The sequence below is a fragment of the Dysidea avara genome, chromosome 3 (genome assembly GCF_963678975.1).
Source record: "Dysidea avara chromosome 3, odDysAvar1.4, whole genome shotgun sequence".
Lineage (NCBI taxonomy): Eukaryota > Metazoa > Porifera > Demospongiae > Dictyoceratida > Dysideidae > Dysidea > Dysidea avara.
The window spans coordinates 12,775,040-12,799,495 of NC_089274.1; the positions used below are offsets into that span (position 1 = coordinate 12,775,040).

Genomic DNA, 24,456 nt, shown 5'->3' on the forward strand with positions numbered 1-24,456 from the left:
GAATTCTGTTCAGGGTATCTTGCACTTGCTACACCAAGTTGGATTTCGTGTTATAACTCCGTGGCTTTTAAGTCTGATTCTTCTACACCATTGAAGAGCCTTTCTAAAATGATAACTCCATCTGTACAGCGATTTTCAAAGCATTACCCCAAGTGATTTATCTGGTAGGCGTGGCAAGCATAATAATAATAATAATAATAATAAAACAAAAAATTAGCTAATCTCAATTGCGTAATTGTTACACACTGTTGATTTTTTCGCTGTATCTTCCTGGTTTTTAGCTCGACTTCTTTCAAACCACAAAAGGTTTGAGGTTCAATAGTTAACCTATTCACCCACCGATTTTCAGCTTCTTCCCATACGCGGTTTACCCTGTAGGCGTGACAACATATTGGTGTTATTTTTCGTGCATAATCGCTCATAACTCTTTGCCTGTTTATGGTATTCCAGCCAAAGTTGGTACAGAGATGCGCCTTTATACCCCCCTTCTGTGTGCCAAATTTCAAGGCAATCGGATAACGCGTTCGCGTTTTATAGCAGTTTTTGTAAGTGTGCGAAAAGAGGAAGAAAAATAAGAAGAAAAAAAAAAACTAAGAAGCTAAGCCAATTTTTGAAGTCGCATATCTCAGGAATGCCCGAAGCGACTTCGCTCAAATTTGGAATGTGAAGTACTGAAGTTGGAGGGAATGTACACAGCAAAATTTGTCTTGTTTCATCAAGGCAGCACAGAGCTACGGAGGTGCGAAAATTGTGTTTTCTTTCTTCCTGTCAATATACTCACGGGGTTGCGCGCCGGCTTCTTGGGCCGCACGACACACTACCGTGTGTCTTGATCCCATTCATGGCCAAATTCTCAGAGACCACCGGCCGAATTTATCTCATGCTTACCAATTTCTGTATGTATAGTACTTGGCTGTATTCAGACTTGGAATGCAACTGTTGCTGCTGCTTATGGGCTTTTACATTTATGTTCTGCTTACATGCTTGCAAAAATGTATATCAGTATTTGCAAAGTCACTTAATGCTCACTAATATATGCATACATTTGTTGCTGCATACAGGTAGTTGACACTCGAATACAATCAATTGACAGGCCTACTGTGTACATTGCATTCATGTCATATGTACACACTCCTTTATACTTATGCCATACCTGCACACTCCTTGGTACTCACAGGTTCTCAGGCATTAGTCCCTGCTGGTCCTGCAAAACTCTGCTTAGTAAGATGCTTACCACTATTGGTACACATACAGGCTCACTTGTATTCTCATTTGGTATTGTTGTAATTTTCTATATACCATCGGGATGTGTCATATACTTCATGCATACTTGTGCTATGTGTGGTTATTATAACTACAATAATATTACTGTCTAAGTACTATTGTAATTTTATGTGTGGGGTACAGCAAGCTCGGGCAACTGGGGAAATTTGGAGGAATTTGGGTGAATTAGATGCTTGTTATGTAGCTGTAATGCATTATCAATTGATGCCAATGTTAATGTTCATGACATAGCTTGGTCTGTCATTTTGGTTGCTAGTGATCAATTGCTGCAATTTGACATGTCTTAGTGGTTTGCTATCATCACTTGCAAATGCTATGTTCATTCATCTACCCTATTTATGGAAGAACTTACTGCCCGCCCTATGATTTCCTCAGTTGCCCATTATTCATCCAAACTCATCCTCTCTATATCGCATATGGGTCATTCCATGTCAAATCAACAAGGAATTTAGGGTCACCTCTCGGATTTTGATGAAACTTGGTGTGTTTGTAGTACCTGTGGTGCTTATCACTCATGCAAATTGTTAGCTCCATACATTCCATAGTTTCTGATTTATGACCACAAATATTTTGAATATTTCATGAAAATTTGGTCCATCTCTAGTTACAAAATCAACTGCAACTTTGTACTGTGTACTTTGTACTGTCCAGCCTTTGGCAGTACTTTCCATTGGCTTTCAGTACCTATGTGCTGTAAAACATTAATAATAATAAATATTTTTAAACACAATTTTCGCTGATGGAAGACTGTTGACTGACCTTTCCAGTGATCCCTAAATTATGGGATATCTACTTAATTATGGTTCAAAAGTACTTCATTGAAACTTTAATCCTTTTTATTTTGAAAAATGCTGCTTGAAATTTTTCAAATTCTTTTGTGAATAATGATTTGATCATAGTCTATGTTTGATAAAATTTTTGTGGTGGGGCCACAATGGGTTCAAGAGATATAATGAATTATGTTGTGGTATGCGGTGGAATTTGCAGTCTATTATTGCTGTATTGGAGTGTACACCTCCAATAACCACTTGCAACAAGGCCATGCCAAGTTTGTCTTACAGAGTGAAGGTGTCTAGGTACATTGCAACCTGTACTAGTGACCACCTGTATTGAAAGACCATCTATAAGCTGCAGTTAATTTATACTTTAATTGGATCTTAATTTATAGCACCAAAGAATCAATCTTTTCTAGCAAATCCAAAAATGGTCCTTATTAGACAGGTTGACTATAAATGAGATCATCATGCATCCATAAACACACTAATGTTGTACCATCTCTTCAGTTATACCTTTTTATTAAGTAAAATCTTGCCGTAGTGCACTTACATACATATCCCCACTCTACACTATTCAAGTTACGTACATGGCTGCATAGGTACAACAGACCTCCTCAAAAAGGATATCTGGGTACCTTGATAGCCTCATGATCTTACTTTATAATTGTACATACATTTTGGACACAAGACAAGTCTGTAGTTTCTCAAAAATGAACACTTCATCAATGGTCCAGGGAATAGAAGAGTTACACTATATACAGTAGATGCATTACTTGTAATAAGAGTTTTTATATTATTAACGCTTGCTTGCACCTCAATGCGTGATTTACAGTACTGTAATTGCTAAATTAATGGTATTTTGTGTTCACGTTTTGAAGATCAGTACAGGTAAATGTTAAATATGTGGTCAACATATTTACTTCCTACGTGAGTATGTGTATGAATTTATGACTTGATCTTCAAAGTGGTCGTGAATGTAAAGTAATGTAGTAATTAATTTCACACATTGAGGTACAATTAATGCATGTATATGGTAAAACCCCTCCACTGCTAGAACCATAATAAAGTGCTCATATTACAGAAGTATCTTGGTCTAAATGTATGTGCACCGCTAGAGTGGGAGTACAGAAACAGGTGTCCTGGTTATCAAGGTATCCAGGTATCCCTTCTGAGGAGTTCTGTTGTATGTACCTATGTAGCCACATGCGGAACTTAAATATGGCTAAGCCCACTACAGTGGGATTCAACTTAATAAAGAAGGTACTTGTGAAGAGATGGTACAACATTTACATGATGTTTATGGACACATGGTGGTCAGATCTATAATTTATAGTCAACCTGTCTAATAAGGACCATTTTTGGATTAGCTAGAAAGGGTTGATGCTTTGGTGCTATACATTACAGAAGTATAACTTAACTGCAGCACATAGATGGCCTTTCAATACAGGTGGTCACTAATACAGGTTGCAATGTACCTAGACACCTTCATTCTGTAAGACAAACTTGGCAAAGCCTTGTTGTGAGTAGGTATTGGAGGTGTACACTCCAATACAGCAATAATAGCCTGCAAATTCCATCGCATACCACAACATAATTCATTATATCTCTTGAGCCCATTGTGGTCCCACCACAAAAATTGTATCAAACATAGACTATGACCTAATCATTATTCACAAAAGAATTTGAAAATTTTCAAGCAGCATTTTTCAAAATATAAAGGATTGAAGTTTTCAATGAAGTACTTTTGAACCATAATTAAGTAGATATCCCATAATTTAGGGATCACTGGAAAGGTCAATCAACAGTCTTCCATCAGTGAAAATTGTGTTTAAAAATATTTACATGGTGCAAAGTTGCAGTCAATTGTATAACTAGAGATGCACCAAATTTTCATGAAATATTCAAAATATTTGTGGTCATAAATCAGAAACTATGGAATGTATGGAGCTAACAATTTGTATGAGTGATAAGCACCACAGGTACTACAAACACACCAAGTTTCGTCAAAATCCCGAGAGGTGACCCTAAACTCCTTGTTGATTTGACATGGAACGACCCATATTATATGATCTATATATTGTCATGTCATGCATGATCTCATGTAGATATAATCTTACTTGCTATTATGGTATCATTGTATTCTTGTTGCATGATTGTTGAACTTGTGTATTGTCACGTACACTACTGGCTTTGTGGGAAACTGTTATGTGATTAGCATTAGGAAAAAGAGTAGGCAATGTAGAGCTTGGTGCGGTGGAAGGGTGTATAGCTAGGTTAATAGATGTATTACAAAATGAGCACATATGTGTAATTTAATCCTGTATAAATGGTGGCGGTTGCCACTATTCCCAGGGGTGGCCCCCAGCAACCAACATGTTGATACTAACTACAAGGCCACAAAAAGTTAATTATATGTTTCTGGTTCCCTTCCTGATCATTTTTTTGCTGAATGAATTGCATAATCACTATACAATAATTTATAATATTAATTCTGTTGAAAGGTTTTCATGTCTTGTAAACACTCTTTTCTTATAAAGATGCACTAACATTATACATTAACTTTATTTTTCTTTATAATTCCATGTACTGCTATGTCAAATGTAGTATACCACATCAAAAGTTGTAAAAAGAAAGCCTGGTCACCTGGTCAGCTTTGAGGAATTGGTAGGACCAGAAACATATAATTAATTATGCACAGCCTAAACTATGGAGGTTGACTATGTTGTTTTTGTTTACATAACAGTAACCACAACAAAGTTATTATGTAAATTTATTGCAATTTAACATTCCTTGGTGTGGACGTAAAATAAATACAGTGCAAACCTACGTACCATACCACAGTAAATGAAGCCAACATCCTTTAGTGATAAACTAGCCTTTCGGGTAAAGTAAATTAAATTCAGCAACACAGACTTCATGAGATGATTGCAAGGTCCATTAGAGCATTGTACATTAGCAGAGTAGCTCAGTGCTAACACCACGAACTGAAATCAATACGCTTGTTTCAGGTTAAAATGTGAACCAATCTTGTAGGATACATGAAATGTGATGACATCATTGTATAATAAACTAGCTTGACAGGTTTAAGATTATGAGATCATGCCATAGCACATGACATGTTCGCAGACAGAAAACTTTTTCATTGGTGTTACTGGAGAGACACTGCTACTCAAGATCAATTTGCAGAAGAGGTGATGAAGTCTGAGTGGAAGGGGCATGGTGATGAACCTGGATCAAACAGCCATTGTGGACACCCGACTGTGTGAAGGATGAGTAGGCAGAGCCTTCTACCAATTCCGTGATTATTAGGTGGGATTCTCTCGGTTAGGTGATGACTACCATTAATGATTCCTGATGAGTCCGTTCCATTTTAAAACTTTATAAAACTGCCATGTGCTGGTGCAGTTAGCTATGTAGTGTTAACTATCATGACTATTGCATAATCGAAAATGAGCTGGCATCTGGTTTGACACAATATTGCTGTGGCTAAGCATTTTCAGTGTTTCCATCAAATTCAGCTTTATTGTAGCATAGCATAGAGTGATCTTACCTCAGCTCGAAAGTAAAGATGTTCATCAGCCGCCCACACATAATTGATACCATTCAAGGAGCAAAAGCCTCTCATATGCACATAATTGTACATATTGGTATTTTATCTAGATGTGCAGTTCAACATACCATACATAGCAAGAAGATATACATGATTGTTACCTTCCACAAGCTTACCGCCTGGCTTATGGCTATGTTCATCATGGTTTGCACCTTTCTTAACTTGCCACATGGAGGCAAGTACATATGCCAATTCACAAGCACATCTTTTGACAGTTTTGTTGGCTAATTTCTGTCATCTTGTGGTTTTGTGACCAATGTTGTGACTGACCAACACTGATACATGCACTGTTGCTACCTCATTGTAGGATTGGTTACTGAGGGTTAGGGATGGTGTTATTGGGCTCTTTTAATGCTAAACATTCGATAAATACCGCAGACGCTAGGCAGCTTGTTAATTCTTTATGGCTTAACAATATTTGCATTCGTGATATTGCATGAATAATATTTGCATGCGTGATATTTGCATGCATGTTGTTGCATGTGTGATATTTGCATGCGTGCTATTGCATGCATGTTGATATTCGCAAACATGACATTTGCATGCGTGTTGTTGCACGTGTGTTGTTGCATGTGTGATATTTGCATGCATGATATTAACATGCGTGTTGTTGTATGTGTGTTTATTTGCATGTGTGACATTTGCATGCATGTTGTTGTATGCATGTTGTTGAATGCGTGATATTTGCATGCGTGATATTGCATGCGTGTTGTTGCATGCATGATATTTGAATGCGTGTTGTTTGTGTGTGTAATATTTACATGCATGTTGTTGTTGCACTCGTTATATTGCAGACGTGTTGTTGCATGCGTGATATTGCATGTGTGATATATGCATGCATGATAATGTTGTTGCATGTGTGATATGCAACACCAATCAGCATGTTAAATACAACAAAGTCTAAACTTCAGTAAAAACCAGCCCAAACAACTGAATCCCAAGTAACTATTTACAACTAACTATTCACAAAGGTATATATACATTCCAAAAACTATTTTTTACAGTTTACTTACAGTGCGATCCATTCTACAGCTGGTTTCTTCGTGATTTATCCCATTTGTGCTGTGAGCATGCGTATCTGCACTTGCGTCCACCATGCAACGTCTGAGAAAAAGCAACTGACTGTTGACTTTATCGATGTATAACACTTTCTTTGTTATCAAATGATAGTTTTTAACTAGAAGAATGACTAAACTCACCTGTTATGAGAGGTTACACTTTGCGCTATTGCATAACAAATGCACACTAGTCCGGGAAGGATCCGGTTATCCCAGAAACGGGACCTCTATGGGCATGTCCACTTCAGTACTAGCGCATATCACTATGAAATGCATTTTATGAGTTATAGCAAAGCTAAAGTTTATTATATGAGTGAGTTATGATGCCATGCCACCAGTGGCGACTGGCTGTTAATGGGTTAATAAGAGTTTGTGCTTTCAGTTGCTCACGTATACATAAATGCTAAGTTTATCATACAGTACAGTAGTACTGTATATTAGGGGATCGTGAAGGTTTGGGCTTTTCTGGCAAAAGATAATCAGTTTAATCACCCTAAAACCAGCCTCACAATACCTTAATGGCACCTTGGTAGTAGTGGTTAGGTATAACCCAAAATTCCTTCAGTATGACCTGAAATGTTTCCAAAATGTTTCTATGCAGTTTTAAAACTGACTGACTGACTGACTGACTGAATGAATGAATGACTTACTGACTAAGACAAACATACTCAATAATGGCTAAGGATATGGGCTTGATTTTTTCACTGTTTGAAAGAACTTCAGCCCGACAAGTGCCACCACAGTACATACAATGCAATGCTTTATAGACATAATTACCTGTGTCCTCCTTTGTGTTCCATTTATCTTTGCTGACAGTGCAAGGTGTCCATTTGTGGTAGTACCATGTGATGTCTTCTCTACATTAATGGGAATTGTCCAAGTTTTCCATGGTGACTGGGTTGATTGCAGAGGTCCTTCTCCTAGTGTTTTTTGTTTGTAACACTGTGTAACAAAGCTGAAAATGAATATATAATGGCCACTTCACTAATTCAGTATTTGATAATTGGAGCGTGTGTTCAGACGAAAGCAATAATCCTGGCGCCAGCAGTATGTGTGGGTTCACCAGTGTTACAAAAAAGTAAACAAACAAGTATAAGGAAGAATTTTAGGGATCATAGAAAAATAGTAGTGAAAACAAGGGAAGTCACCTACACCTGAAGATATACTAGTGGACATTCAATCCCTAATTCAGTCATGGGTATTGATTGAAGTAGGGATTTAATGTCCACTAGTATACCTTCAGGTGTAGGATACCTCCTTTGTTTCACTTCTATGATCCCTAATCAAACTTAAAATTTATTAATGTTTCCTCACACTTGTACATGTTTACCTAACAGGGTTGTAACTTTCATAAACACTAAATACTATATACATCATGGCTTAATACTAAATTCTAATGAAAAACAAATAATACATGTATTTTTATGGGTGATAATATTTCATTTCACAGGCTAACACAACAAATGTGCAAATAATGCTGGATTTATCCCCTGATCATCACTATTATGTCCAGGTTAGAATTTTAGTTATTATGATATTCAGGAGATCTAACATCATACTCTTCACAGGTGAGGGGGAACAACAGCTGTACTGAGAATTTATTAGAAACATGGAGTGACCCGATTGTTATTAAAGAAGTTGTATATAGTCCTGAAATGGAAAGTATGTTCATACATTTTATTATGCATGCAAGCAACTATATTTATAAATCTATAAACACTACAAGATTCAATGACATTATAACAGACTATCTGTTTTCCTTTGCTGTTCAATAATTTTCTAATTAGCGACCACACATTTCAACACTGTGATTGCATGCTTGAAAAGAACTCACCCTCCTTTCTTTTTGACATTTAAAATTTTTTTTTTTATTTACCATCACTGTGAAACTTCAGAGATGTACAGTACGACAAGATCATAAATTATTATGCTATCAAAGTAATTATGTATATTTGTTTCTCATTTTACAGTCATGATAATTATGTATAAGTTGTTTACTTGTGTATACAATCTGCTGTCATGTTTCCTTCTGTTTTATAGGCGGAATGGCTACTGTCTGGTTTTATATTATTGGTGGATGTTCACTTTTCACAATAATTGTAGGGATGTTTACTACTTGCTGTATTGTTTTGTATTGTAAACAGCAAAATCAGTCTCCAATTATAGATGAACTGGTAAGTATTACTAACAAGTACAGATTGATCTTATCATAGTACGGTAGTACTGTATAGTAGAACATCGAAGGTGTGGAGGCAATCCATGATATAATATAACCCAAAAACCTGCTATGATTTTTCCTCACGATGTGACAGAATTGGTTGGGTAAAACCAAGCCCAAAAGTGTCTTCAGATCGACCCGAAACGTTTCCGTCAAGTTGCTACAGAATTTATTTTTAATTTATTCAACAGAATTTTCTACTGCCTGCCTGCCTGACGCCTTCAGTCAAGCATAGCGGAAAACTGGCTACAGCTACGGCCCTAATTCTTTTGCAAAAACGTTTCTAGCTCGCTTAAGAAAAAACCTTTGGTATATTGATAAACATACAATGCTTGTGCTATTGTCTTACCTTTTATCCTTCTTTACCATGGCCATCAGCCAAGGTTTTACTGCTGAGTGTTAATAGACTACGGTACGGCTTCCATCTACCAGTGTATATTGCATCAAACTATTCGAATATACGTGGTCACTGGTTGCACCAAACTATTATGAACACAAGTATATGTGACTCGCTGTTGATTTCGATCAGAGTGAGCAACTCACGACGAACTATATAGCAATGTGTAATTCAATAAATATAGTTTATTTAGTAACAATGTAAACCGAGTCAGTTCATCCAGGTCCTGCTTTACAGATTATTCGGGTCTGACCCCATGTGTTAAATTAAATGTGGACGTGTTACTACACGTCATAGCGTAGCCCTGCTTCTTTCATGAGCCACGCCCACTTACGTAAATTATTGTCTGTAGACATATGGTAGCCACGCCTATTCATCAGTGTGTAGGTATGCACGAATCCACGCCCACTTACATAAATTACTGTCTAGACATGGTAGCCACGCCCATTCATCAGTCCGTAGGTATGCACGAATCCACATCCATTATTGTCTGCAGGCTTATGTAGAGCCACGCCCACTGATCAGTTGTTATTGTATGATTCATAATCTAGTATAATAGTGCTGTGATTAACTTTTTAAAAATATTGTGACTAGTTTTGTGAAAAGCATGCTATTTAGTGGTGATGAGCTTGTAAAAAAACTTCACAAACAAGTATAAGAAAAAATTTGGAAATTTTAAATTATAGTAGGGACAGTGTATAGTGCTGCAATAAAAGTACTGAAACAAGCTGGATCGGAGTAGTACGTAATGTCCAAATACTGTAAAGCAATAAGAAGTGAATATCCCACAGTACTTTTTATTGCAGCACTATACACTGTCCCTACTCTAATTTAAAATTCCTATTTTTTTCTTATACTTGTACTATTAGCATCTGTTATGTATAGTGTTAATGTGTTAGAGACCTAGCACAAAGAACTTTGTGGATTTTACAACCCAAGGCAATTCCGAGATTTTTAAACACAAAGAGCCAAGGATGTGGTATCTAACTGACTAAGATTACGGGGGCATTTATATTGCTATACAGGTGGAGTCATTGTGGAATTGGGGTTGCTTTAAAATTGTAAAGCAATCTTAAAATAAGTATGGAAGACCAAACACGTTTTTGTTGAAGAGCTGAAGAAATCACATTTGCACCATATTGCAGTTTCCTAAAGTTAGAATTGAACTTTAGTTGGAAAGCAGTGAGAAATTTGACAATGATAAGTTGTTGCAAGTGCCTATGGAATCGCAGCAGTGTAAACAGGTGTATAAAACAGTTTTAAGACAGTTTATGATGGCAAAAATTGTCACAAGTCAAGTTGTTGCTTATGGTGCTACAGCAGAATGAGTATCAGGCACAGTTTCTAGACCACACCCACATTACAGATAAAGCACATAAGTCTTTGGTAAAGTCCATCTATAAGACAAAACAGTCTTAAACACTCTAGTAAACAGATTGGTGCTAAACTGATATCTCTGGATTTGTCCATTCATTGTAAAATGTAGCTACAATGTTAGACTCTACATACCTCCATAATTAAATTTATTAGGCATATGGAGTGGTTGAACTTGGGTAACTGTTCACCCACTGCAGGTCATTAGTCTGCAATATGCATATGCGTAGGAGTTCATGGCAAATCAATTATTGAAGCATGATTCGCAATGCTTTAGGTCTTTCTGCTAGCAGGTCTCTAACCATTTTTATGACTTTGCTAGCAGGTTTGTTAGTAGATTTTTTAAAGACCTCATTATCTTCTAAGATCAAAACATATTATGCATTGATGTTCAGGAGCAGAGAAATAGAGAGCAACTGTCCCCCTACTTTCACAAGTGGAGGGGCAGTGCCCCCTCACTTTTCCCAATGCCCAGTTTCCAAAGTAAAGCAACTAGTATTGTAGTTATTAGCCAACTTCCTTTGCCTTGATTTGCTGGGACTTGGGCTAAAAGAATGGAATACTGCATGAATCAGTGCTGAGAGTGTACGAGTTTGATTTACTCTAATAGAGCAGTCACCTAACTACTCTAATAGAACATTCAGCGGAATTATATAAGTTGGTCCTGCTATGCAATTAATTCAATATGTCTTCATTAACACATATATCTATATGTAATCAAGAGCATGAGTCTATCTGAAATGCCTTCAATTACTGGTGTGTCTAATTGTACAGTATCTTAATGATAGTCATTGCCATAATATTATAGGAGACTGAGTATCCTATTCAAGTACACATGTACCACTGAAAATTCTCTCAGATTCAATTTCAAAGCAATCAAATTTCAAAAGTTTCCTGTGGGGAGCATGCCCCCAGACCACCTAGTATTGGCACGTAATGATTCTACAACACTTAACTTACAGCCACCCCACATGACTTGCCCTCCCTTCCCCACTTCTGAATACTGTTCTCTGCCCCTGTTTATGTTTGTGAACTGACTAGATTGATATGCACAGGTATTGTAAGTGAAAAGTCATGTTTTTATATTATGTTATTATATTCCAATGATAGAATGTGCTACCTGATGCTGATGAAGGTGATATGACATTGATCAAGCTACTTCCAAATGATGAATGGGAAGTTAACAATACACAAGTCTTAATGCCAGAACAGAGATCAATTGGTAAAGGAAACTTTTGTGAAGTGTACAAAGGAATTTTTCATGGACAAAATAAGAGACAACTCCAAAATGAAGATGACCCTGCTAAAGGATTTCTGGTTGCTGTAAAGTTGCTTCCAGGTTAGGACCACAATTTTTGTAGTTGCTGCAGTGTGAGAAATGTATGTGACACATATCACAAGTTTATGTCCCATTGGATATACTTGTTTATTCATTGACTGAGGACTACTGAACGTGGGAGGGAATATACGTAGTTGTAAAATACCTCCCAGGGAATACATAGAGAGTTATGAAAATAACACTAATTTTGTTTCTTGCATAAAGATGATGCTACTGAAACTGATAAGAGTGACTTTTTGAAGGAGATTAAACTAATGAAGAAGGTGTCAACTGGACTTAATCCATATGTTATCAACATGGTTGGCTGTTGCATGACTCAAGAGCCACTAGCATTAATCATAGATTTTGCTCCAAATGGAAATTTACTAACGTTTCTTAGAGCACACAAGAAAGAGGTACGTAATGTATGATAACTAAGTGTACTTTAAACAAATACTAAATTAAGAATACTGAGCCATTCAATAAAACTGTATTACAACATTACAAATGTAACCTAGCCTGGCAAAGCCAGTCTTATAATAGCATTTCCATATATCCAAGTTGGATAACAACTATGTCCAGATATCCAAGTTTGATAACAACTACTCACACATTTAGTGAATCTGCTTGAAACTAAGTTATGATTTGTCATGTCGGGGCTTTTGTCAGACCGGGTCACAAATTGTCCTTAAAGTCTGTTGTCTATAAAATTCCAACAAAGATCATCAATGTTTAAACGTATAATAAGCTTAAAAAGTATTGTTAAATGTTTTGTCCAATATCTTCCCTTATGAGAATTCCTTATCCAGCATCCATCACTGCATTCCAGTATGGAAAAAATTATTTTTAAAAATTATTTTGCACGTAAATCACTAAAGGTCAAATTTGGGATGGTTCCTTAATGGTGCTTTAATGGTGGATAGATAATGTCCTTCACAAGTCTTAGCTCTCTACTAATTTCACTGGAATGGGGGAGCAATTTTGGCAATAAAGTATTTTGAAACTATTGCAATACAGATGAAGCCCTTTTGTATTTGTTGACTGTTGTATGGAAAATAGTATTAGTATTTTGACTGCTCTATTAAGGTGTATTATTCTTCTGGAATAATTGTGACCGGATCTGCAAGAATCTCACATGTTAACTCAAGCCTAATTTTACAGAATAAACACAACAGGTGAAATATTTGCAAAATCAAAAATAGCCTGTAAATTTTTTGAGCGCTTACTTCACAATGAAGGAAGGTGATAACAACAAAAACCTTGGTAGCATCACGATCCCCAAAGCAGGAGGAGATTAAAACTTTTTATTTCCATGTTGGGAGTAGATGCAAGATATGAGCAATAGTCTGCCTCGCATTGGACAAACAGTTCACTATCACATTTTCTCACGTTTTTGTCTTCGCCCTGGTTGTAGGAAGAGTCTGGAAGACAAAACTTACCCAGCAATGAATTTGCCTATACATGGAAAACCCAATGGTGTAAGTTGCATCTCAGTAGAGGACTGCATTCATAAGTTATGACCATTTAATTAAGTACCTGTAGTTTATTTTCTGTATTGTCACTGTACAAATTGATTATTTCTGTTGTAGCCACTTTGTAGCAGCACTGTAACTTTGAAAGTTCTTGGCTTCTAGAGCTGAAACTTCAGTTGACCATTCCTTTGGCTATAAAAATTGAATTCAAAAAATGTGCTAACATGTGGGGTTCTTGCAGGTCTGGTCACAATTATGGACCAACAAATGCAGGGCCATAGCCAGACTTTTAAATGGATAGGTTCTTTTAGAAGAGAAGTGGACCTTTTTTATATGGTATAATGCAGATTACATTATGATTTGTGAAGCACACCCAGCCTGTAGAGCATGCTGAAACTAGGGGGGTCTGGGGGCATGTCCCCCAGGAAATGTTTGGAAAATAGGTACAAAAAGATGGCATTTCAGTCAATATAAATAAATGTTTTTTAGGTAAGCTCAGGACCAGCTATATGGATGTCATCTGGGATCTATTGCTACTGTAATTATACCATCTGTACATGCATGTATAATATATTGTTGGAATGTCACAGTGAATAAGAATGGGAAAGATTGAACAGTCTCTCATGATCAACAGGGGTAGTGGAGCAGAACAAAGAGTGTCTTAAACAATGAAATTTACACATTGCATGGAGTCGAAGCACGGATGCTATACACGGGGTCTGTATGGGGGAAAGGGGGAGGTTTGCCTACCATTTTTTAATATAATTAAGCTCTAGTTTAGATGATCTCAGTATGTTTTTGTAAATAAATAATAGGTTACATACAGCTTTTAAAAGAAAATGTAATGGTGACTGTTCTATTAGAGTGATTGTTCTATTAGAGTGGTTGACTGCTCTATTAGAGTATATCAATCTTGCATTACAAGCACTGAATAAGCTACTCAAGAGCACTTAATTTAGCTTGATATTTAGTGGTATTTAGTAAGTTGTAGTTATAATGGACTTTTGCTGCTGAAAAGTTCGACTTGATACTAAAATTGTGGAATTTATGGACCTATTTTCTCAAATTATGTACCTTTTTACTGAAATTGTGGACCTTTTTTTCCAAGAGGGCAGTTCTTCAGAACCCCCTGAACCCCCCTGGCTATGGACCTGAAATGTTGCATCTACCGGACCTATTTTTGCCACCACTGCAGTAATTAATTCATGACAGCTATACTTACCACACTCGGTTGTAAAGCTTTACTACTGAAAACATATTATACAACTTTACCCGTTCAATAACCAAAGAGTAGAATGACCAAAGGGTAGGTACTTAACCCCGGCATGATGAGAATATGCTTACTCTCTGGTGCATTAAGCACAGTGCCTATAACATAGCCTTCATTCTTTAAGCCTTTGCTTATGTGGATGTGGACAGTCATGCACACATATACGCACAAAGACAATTCATCAAACAAGTTCAAGAAACTAGGTGTGTCCCACAACTGAACCACATGTAAGTGCATGCCTGGTTATTAAAGATTGCTAAAAGATTTATATTATAATGGAATTATACAAATATACGTATCATCTTTACATGTTGATTAATAATGATCATCAAAAATATGACAATAATTTACTTTCTCATTATTTTCGTGTGGCAGAGAATTGATGCAAGACAAGTGTCAGGGGATACGATGCTTTCCAATGCTGACATTAAAATTTTATTGAAGTATGGACTGGAAATTTCATGTGGAATGGTATGTATTTACACATATTAATTGCATACGATGAAACCAAGTTTTGTATGAATGTACTCAGGGGCGGATCCAGGAGCTGGCAAGGGGAGGGGCACAAACAGGCTAAGTGATTTGTTTGTATTTTTGAAGCAGCAAATAATCACCTCTTATAGTATTTTGGCTTTTGTGTGAAGTCTTAAAGGCTGTTTTAAAGGCTAGAATGTCTTACATACCAACAACATGATATTTTAGAGGCACTTAATACGCACGATGGTTGCTTTGACTTTTGTTTTAGGTAAATGGTAGTAAAATAAAATATATGCAAGTTCCATAAATAATATTGATTATGGACTGACAAGGTTTAGTATTTCAATCAAAAGAAGTATGGCTCAAATGCCACATCCTGGATCCGCCATTGGTACTAATACTATCCACATAGTTTACTGTATTATTATACTGTCACTTTCGCCAAACTTAATGATTGTGGGTGTATATTGTTGGTATATGACTGATATATCAAGGCAAACTATAGTATGTAGCAGTTGTAACACAGGCATGAGGGCTTGCCTGATATGTATGCCTGACTACCCGAAGGCCACAGGCCCAAGGGCAGAGGGCATACATATCAGGCAAAGCCCGAATGCCCCGTGTTACAACTAATATGTAACACTTATCAGGCTGATAGCCTGTGCAGGGTAATCAATCACCCAAGCCAATATGAGTGCAGCCACTGGCTGTATTATATATGCATACCTAAAAGTTTTGATTATGGGTCAGCAGCTAGTACGTTCTGGTTACATTCAGCTATATACGATGAACGGACATATCCTAGGGATATCACGGAGAATTTTGGTTACACGAGTTTAATGTTTTAATCAGTGCTATTGAATCATTTATGGAAAAAGTACGGAGTTCACTAAAGGCCTAGGCAGGTAAGCTTGCTTGTAGAGTGGTTACACTGTGCAGAGTGGTAGCTTTGTGATGAGGGCGTGTCCGTATTTGAAAACATGCATAAACAATTGGTCAATAAGCTATACCACTTAGCCCAACGTTTTTCAACTCATAGGATGGCAAGGATAGTAAAACGCTCTCTGTATGAGTGATTTTCATGATGAAATCCAAGTCGTGCATTCTAATCACGTGAGTATTAATCGATCCCCACAATCAATTGCAGCCTCAATGTCTATATAAACACTGCCCAGTTGTAGCCCGGCTACATTTCATATACGAAATGTAGCCTGGGTGGCTCCTTTGATCTGAGGTGTGAAAGTGTTACATGTAAGTGATACACCATGGTTTGTGGCTTTGCTCACCGTATATTATGGCATATCTTCACACATTCCACCGAATGATAAACAAGTGCAAGCTATTATTTAACTGAGCTGTTAGCTGGATTATTGATGAACTCTTAATTGTCTTCTTTGTGTGGTTATAACTCAGTAATCATGTAGCAGTTGTGTGTGTCATCGATAAAGACTTTCAAATGCTGAACCCACTGAATGATTTATATATACTGCTTTAGCATGGACGTTCAAAGGTGCTGCTTGAAGTTTAATTCACATATTGCCCAGGCAATATCACAGGAATGCAGTTTGCTCGTGGCTTTGATTCCCAACCAGTTCAAAGATACAGTACACTTTGACTTGTTATATTGAGTGACATGCAGGATTACATTGTGGGATTCAGTATTAGTTAATTAGCTAGGCTGAGTGTAGTCGCAAAATTATGACAAGTTGATTGTTAACAAACTATTTTCTATGATGAAGGATCACTAATTATTTGTTTGGGTGATGTGTGAATGCGTACTTCTGCGCATCACATGTTAGCCATTAAGCAGACCACGGAACAAGATCGCTAAAATAAGATAGTAACTTATAGTCCTAAATACTTTGCTTATAATATAGTAACTTACTTACTGTCTCAGTAGTGAAGTTAGTAGCCTTAAAGTAATGCAAAATAGAAAACCCAAAATCCACAATTGTAAGTTGTAATGTTGTGCATTGAAGCATAATGATGCATGGATAATGTTCTGAGGACTATTAACCCACGCTTTTAACACCACAAATGATCATCAGATACCAGTGTATTAAATAAATGGGGGTTCTTTCACTATTAGGGGATTTGCTGATATATGCACCCATATCCCTCAGGCCTGCAACCCTTGGGTGTATATATCAGCAAAATCCCTCGCAGTTGTGGTATGACTATTACATAAGTATATCCATAAAACTGGTTATATTCTTCATTCTCTAGGAGTATCTAGGTACTCTCAACATAATTCATCGTGATTTAGCATGTAGAAATGTTTTGGTTGGAAATGATTACACAATGAAAGTGTCAGACTTTGGTCTTTCAAGGACAGTGTATGCTGATCCAGTATATGTGCAAACAGGTGATGGAAAATTACCCATTAGATGGATGGCTATTGAAAGTATTATTGACAGAAACTATACACTATACTCAGATGTGTAAGTCTCTATTGTGTATGTAGAAGTGCATATATAATTATTGTGTTAGCTTTTATGCCCTTAGAACTATGTGATTATTCAGTTGTACAAGTGTAGAAAATCATTTGAGCCACACATGTAACCTTTATAGCATACTATTATGCATGTATAGGTTAGGAGAGGTGTCCTTAAAATTTGCAAGTAAACCATTTCTTGGGCACTATAGCCTTTCTATTACACATCTTTTTAATACCATATAAAGTCATTTATGAAGGCTACATCCTTTCTCACTCTGGTTTGATATCCTTATTACAATGATTTCATTTTAGGTGCAGGATTAACAATATTACATTACCACAGCCAGTTCTTATAACCCATCTTAATCACATCAATTTAATCTGACAACTTTTTGAAGTTCACACCTTAGCCAGATATTTGGTGTAGATACCAGGAATGTTGTTGGTGTATACTTTATCTATATAATGTTATCTTTCTTTTACTTATAGGTGGTCATTTGGCGTTGTCTTATGGGAGATATTTACACATGGTTAGTTGATGAATTTAATTGTGTCTTAATACTTGTAGTGTGTACACAGGCAGTTACCCTTATCCAACTTTAAATAATGCTGAATTGGTGGCTTCTCTCATGGATGGAGAAAGACTTGATTGTCCTAATAACTGTCCTCAAACCATGTATGTAATAAGTGATATACATGAAGAAGTAAATATACAAGTAGAAGGAAATTGAAGTAGAATTAAATGTCCACTAATGTATCTGCAGGTGTAAGCAACCTCCCTTGTTTCACTACCTTTTTATGGCTATGATTCCTAACCAAACTTAAAATCCTAATTTTTCCTTCTGCTTGTCTGTTTACTTTTTGTAACATGATTATGACTATAGTGAACCAGTGCATGTCACATCAAAAGAAAGAATGACACCATACTTTATGTTTTATCTCAATGCATGCCCTAACTATCAATTATTGATAAAAGCGAAGTGGCCGTTTTCAGCTAAGTTCAGCATGTTACACTGAAGAACATTATGAGAAGCACCTCTGCAATCAATTCAGTCACTATGGAAAATACAGATGATAAATGTAAGGAAGCCATCACATGCTATACCATGAATCGACACCTTGCACTGTCAGCATGCAAGAAGAAATGAGACACAAAGGAGGACAAAGGTAAGACCATGATGCAAAAATATACTTATGTAGTGCGGTATGCCAAAAGACACCTGAAGCAATGTCTAATAGTGTAAAAATATCGAGTCTGTAGCTTTAGTCATTATTGAGTTATGCTTGTCAGCCTGGGGTAGACAGTTAGTTAGTCAGTCAGTCTGTAGAAAATTCTGTTAATCATTTTTTTAAAAATTCTTTATCAATTTATCAGAAGCATTTTTGATCACTTTGAAGACACTTGTGGGCTTGATTCTACCTATATAACCAATACTTCCAAGGTAGCACGAAGGTATTATATGAGGCTTTTTTCTGATCAACATGCTTATTATTTGAAAATGCAAACCCCCATGATCACTAATATACGGTAATACCATAGTGCATGATAGAGAATTTTACCTGTCCATCATATGCTTTTTGTCATGGGTAGACCTATGTATATACCTGTACATATATGTATTTATTTTGTGCCATAGTGTAGGTGTAATGTGTAAGGTGCTGAACAGAAAGTATAGTTTATGTTTGGATATCAAAACTTTGTAGCTGTAACAGCAGCACCAATATTTCATATACTCAGTGTTATAGCTGGCCATGTTTTATATATGTATGTAGATGCTTACATGTGTAATGGTATGGTAGGGCATTGTTATATAAGTGTTTACTTTGAAAGATACTATCAGATGATGTGTTGTTGGAATCCCAATCCATTTAAGAGACCTACATTTTCTCAACTGAAAACTGACTTGGAAGCACTTCTTAATTCTTACTCTCAAGAAAAGTATGAGCTACTATCGTATGTTAGACCTTATAGTTTAGACTTAATTTATTATATATTTCACAATTACTAGGGAAATGGATCACCAAAATATTGTCTATGAGCAAATATAGTATCTACATGATGTATACCACCACAGCATATACTTTCTCAGAATAAACTTTACTTTGCAAGGCTCACATATATTTCAGTTCAAACACATTATTTAATAAATTGTTTGACTACACAACTTATCATGTTTGTAGGGTATATGTATTATTCAGAAACTGTCATATAAATCATGATGTCATACAGTACAGTAGTACCATATAGTAGAGATCATGAAGTTTTCATTGTGGTTTCCTACCAAACAATCACCCAAATTCAGCTTCATGTTTCCTTCATGACAGCATGGCAGATTAGATAAGCATAATTAATGCTGGTCAGTACAATACGCAACCACCTTTACCATGTGGCACAATATGATGTGGTTCTCTTGTCAAGCATCATCTAATGATGGTGGTTGCCCTCAAGCTAATCTTGAGTTGGAGGTTACCGTATTTCATCTTATTTTGTATGAAAATATGATTTGCAGTGAATGAAATCAATGTAATTTTATGTTACTGTTCTATTAGAATTGAATTGAATTTGGTTTTAAACTCCTATATTCGGCATAGCCGTTCTTCCATATAGGAGGAGTATACACAGTACATACATACATAGCTACATATACATAATATACATACGCAGCACTTACATACATACATACATACATACATACATACATACATACATACATACATACATACATACATACATACATACATACATACATACATACATACATACATACATACATACATACATACATACATACATACATACATACATACATACATACATACATACATACATGTATAGTATAATATGTTACATAATAATTATTACAAAAAAAAAAAAAAAGAAAAAAACTTAAGTTTTAAAATCAGTAAGTAAATGTTGATGTAAAGTGGAAGTAAATTCTTGATAGTTATTGTTGTTAGGTAATTGATTCCACCATTTAATTGTTTGTATTCTAAAATATCATTGTGTACTTGATAAATGACATCTTTCAGTGTTTGCATAAGTTGTGGGGTGCCGTGTGTTGTGATTATGAAGTGAACCAAATAAGATAGGAGGATCTAGAGGAATAACATTGTCCTGAGAATAGTGATAATGGTCCATAGCACAGAGACAACGATAACGAATATGATTTTTAATTGGTAGCCATGATAGGTTGTTACAATACTTAGATACATGATCATACTTACGTAAAGAGTAAACTATACATATGCCCCAGTTCTGCAGACGTTGTAATCTATCTACTAGGTTCTGTGTGAGTGGTGGTCCCCACACTGGGAGTGCATAATCTAGATATGATATTACCAAGCGAGTTAATAAGCATTTTAATGATGGTAGTTGAAAGTGATTTTCTATTAGAGTTAATCCAGAATAGGTAATAAGACATTTTTTTGCATACTTGAGATATCTGATCTCTCCAATTTAGCTTGCTATCAAACATAATTCCTAGATATTTCTGATTCCTAGATATTTCTAATTCCTAGATATTTCTGATTTCTATTTTTAATTCCTATTATTAGAGTATCTTGGTCTTTTGTAGCACTGCTAGCTACAGATCAAATTTAGCAACATTCTTTCCTGTGTTTTAGTTAATATACTAAAGGCAGCAAGCAACATAGTTAATGCTTAAATTTTTGCTAGAATCTTAAATAATAAAAAATGTGCAATATTATTTTTGCACATGAAAATGAAAATAAAGTGAATTATTGCACATGGATGGGGAAAATTGGAGCTCGAGTCTGCCCCGTGTGACTTACAAGATTGTGGGTACATATTCTCTCCCCTGATCAAACATGCATCTATAGAATATGTTTATACACACATCAGCAAAATCCCTTGCAACCATGGTATAACTATTAAATGTAGTCTCCTAGACCTATAGAGTGGGATTTAGGCAGAGACAAACTTTTCCAACTTTCCATGTGGTCTCGATAAATCCACATGCTCTTTCCTTTGTGACCACATAATGCTCACCCTATTCTGTTTATATTGCATTGTGGAACCCACATACTCTATTGTGTCCCTTGTTTAACTATTTAAACTCCTAATACACTTCAGAACGACCTAAAATTATGCTTTCAATAGGTCAGTACTAAATTTTTAAATATTTATTATTTTCTACTGACTAAGCATAACTTGACTGTGTGGTTAATTCCATGGACTAGGTCTGAGATGTGCCTTTTCGCTTACTGCAGTAGCTACTATACATGTACCATAAACCTTCTTTGTTTTCTCTACTACCACATAGGTGTTAATACACAAGTAGCACATCTATAGCTTCTTATATTGGCTTACATTTTATGATGGGAACCATCTCTAATATTTCTGTACTCCGGAGTAGCAGGTAGCTAGTTAAACCAAACATAACACAGTAGCACCGCAGTAGCAAACAAGCCTAGGTATGCAACAGTAGTAGTAATATAGAAATATTTTGGGGGGGGGGGGCAAAAACATATCACTGTATGTTTAGATCACTGCACAGGAAACAACACCTAGGAAATTCTTGTGACACCAGCATAATCTTGCCGAATCCCTAGATAACATTTGTTTTCCAGCTTTTGCTTTCTTCATCATGTAGCCTTGTTAGTATGGCTCTTGGTAAGCTAAACTGTACACTTACTGTCTACGCTGTTCATCTGTGTATTCTTATATACCCCTTATATTTCCATTGTAATTATATAGGCTTGACTCAAAAGGCACTTCCCAAAATTTTCTCCTATGATTCTTAATGTATTCTCCTATCTAACCTATTCAGTGGCGGATCTAGAATTTTTGAAAGGGGGTTCTGGGAGGTGTATTATAAAGCCACTGCAGTAGTAGCTATAACATTAGTATAGCTATGTAGCTACACCATTGTGTTACTATTTAGACATCCTTTTTATCAAAGGAAGATAATTGTTTTTCTTGCTTTATGTTTTCATCAGGGTCTCTTCCTCTTTCATTTTTTTATTTTGAACTCATGCAAAAACCAGCACCTGAAAAAATTATTATCGAGTGGGCTGTGCATTTGATCTAGTTGGCCTCAGAGATGAAAAAGAAGACATTCTGTATGTTAAATGTTACTGTTATGATAAAGCGCTATTTAAAACAGAAGAATGATATGACTTCCTCAGCCAGCATCACTTTAAAAATGAAATTCTGAAAGTGGGTTTCTGTCAAAACCAGCTAGCTACTGAAACCCTTCTAGATCCACCACTGCTATTATTCCCATAATATTATGCTGTAGCCAGCTTTAAAAAGGGTTATATGAATTTCACCAAATTTAAATGAAGCATTCTGCCCTTAAACATCACCTAGCTATATATATATGCAGCCTCCCCCCCCCAAAAAAAAAAGTTATGGTGAAAACAGTTGTGAAATTAAAGGTGGTGGCCAAGACATGGCTGCAATGATGGTAAATGCCGATCATTTTTAATTGATCACTGATAAGGAGGCTACAAATATAAAAAATAGTTCAATTACACGAAAAATGTATTATCATTTTAACAAATCGTAACCTGCTGACAAATCTGCGAGTATTCATGTACACACAAAGTTTGATTTGCACACTTTCATACAGTTGGTTGTTTAACAAGTGACTATACATACAGCGAAACCTGTGTATTATAGACACCTTGGGACTGATCAAAAGTATCAGGGTGTCCGGATTTTCCAGGTGAGTTTACATGCTGATTAAGGGAAAATCTGGCCATCCTGATAAGTGTCCATGTGTCCACTATCCTGATGAACAGGTTTCATTGTATTATGCAGTATGGTAGTGCTGTAGTACTGTATAGTAGGGATCCTGGAGGTTTGGGCTTTCTTTCCCAAACAAAACCAATTTTTACTTCCCTTCATGACTTCAGAGCAACCCCAAACCAAACTCTTCCAACAAGTTTCTATGAAATTTTAATGTTGTTTATTTAACAGATTTTTCTACCAACTGACTGCTTGATGCCTCCAGCAATCATAGCTTGAAAAGCTACAGGGCTTGATTTCCTCACTGTTCAACAGCCTGATCAAGACATGCCACTTTGCCAACTGCATGCAGCATCCTCTCATTCTTTGGCCTACCTTGAACATAAGTCACACAAATTAAAATATTCCTCACACATCCACATGCAGACATGCATAATTGAACAACCTTAATTCTTGCCCACAGAGTGGGAGAGGGTAACAATATTAAGTTGACAATATTTACAAATCTCCAGATTATGATTTATGTCTAATTGAGTTATAAAGGTGCTATGAAAATACTTTTTAAACTACAGGTTCCTTTCAATGGTATTGGCCACCACTGAGCCATGGGTATATTTATATATGGGTTCTGTATAACCACAAACATTAGGAGTAGCAAAAGTAGTTGGAACAACAGTAAAAGCTACAGGATATGACAATTAGGACTATAGCTTTTAAGATCTCTTCATTACACTATACATATATACGCAATTATCTTGTTTATGTACTAGTGTGTACATGCATATATGTTATTAACCTGCATAGTTTTGACGAAAACTTTTCAAATCGATGTAGTATCAATGTTACAAACAGGATGAAAGATTTGTGATGGGATGTGAGAATTGTGTACATACTTACAGCAAACTCCTATTGAAATTGGATCAGACTATTGTTATGAAAGCTAATGATAGCACTCATACTTGTAATAAGACCCCATTGTATAGTTGTATGTATTCGAGAAATAGATCCAGCAGGATTGAAGCAATTAACTTAATGTCTTCATTTTAACATGG

At 36.1% G+C, this 24,456-nt stretch overlaps 1 protein-coding gene across 1 annotated transcript in view; it reads left to right on the plus strand.

Annotated features, from left to right (window-relative positions):
* The window catches only part of LOC136249431 (fibroblast growth factor receptor 3-like), a 126,615-nt gene extending 106,694 nt beyond the window's left edge, over positions 1-19,921 (plus strand). Inside the window, exons 12-22 of the mRNA XM_066041436.1 lie at positions 8,179-8,241; positions 8,297-8,390; positions 8,769-8,902; positions 11,828-12,056; positions 12,261-12,451; positions 15,153-15,248; positions 17,481-17,695; positions 18,181-18,221; positions 18,271-18,367; positions 19,523-19,645; positions 19,701-19,921. Coding sequence (XP_065897508.1) covers positions 8,179-8,241; positions 8,297-8,390; positions 8,769-8,902; positions 11,828-12,056; positions 12,261-12,451; positions 15,153-15,248; positions 17,481-17,695; positions 18,181-18,221; positions 18,271-18,367; positions 19,523-19,645; positions 19,701-19,740 — 1,323 coding nt within the window. The 3' untranslated portion in view covers positions 19,741-19,921. The remainder of the gene's footprint in view (positions 1-8,178; positions 8,242-8,296; positions 8,391-8,768; positions 8,903-11,827; positions 12,057-12,260; positions 12,452-15,152; positions 15,249-17,480; positions 17,696-18,180; positions 18,222-18,270; positions 18,368-19,522; positions 19,646-19,700) is intronic.
* Positions 19,922-24,456: the final 4,535 nt, after the last annotated feature.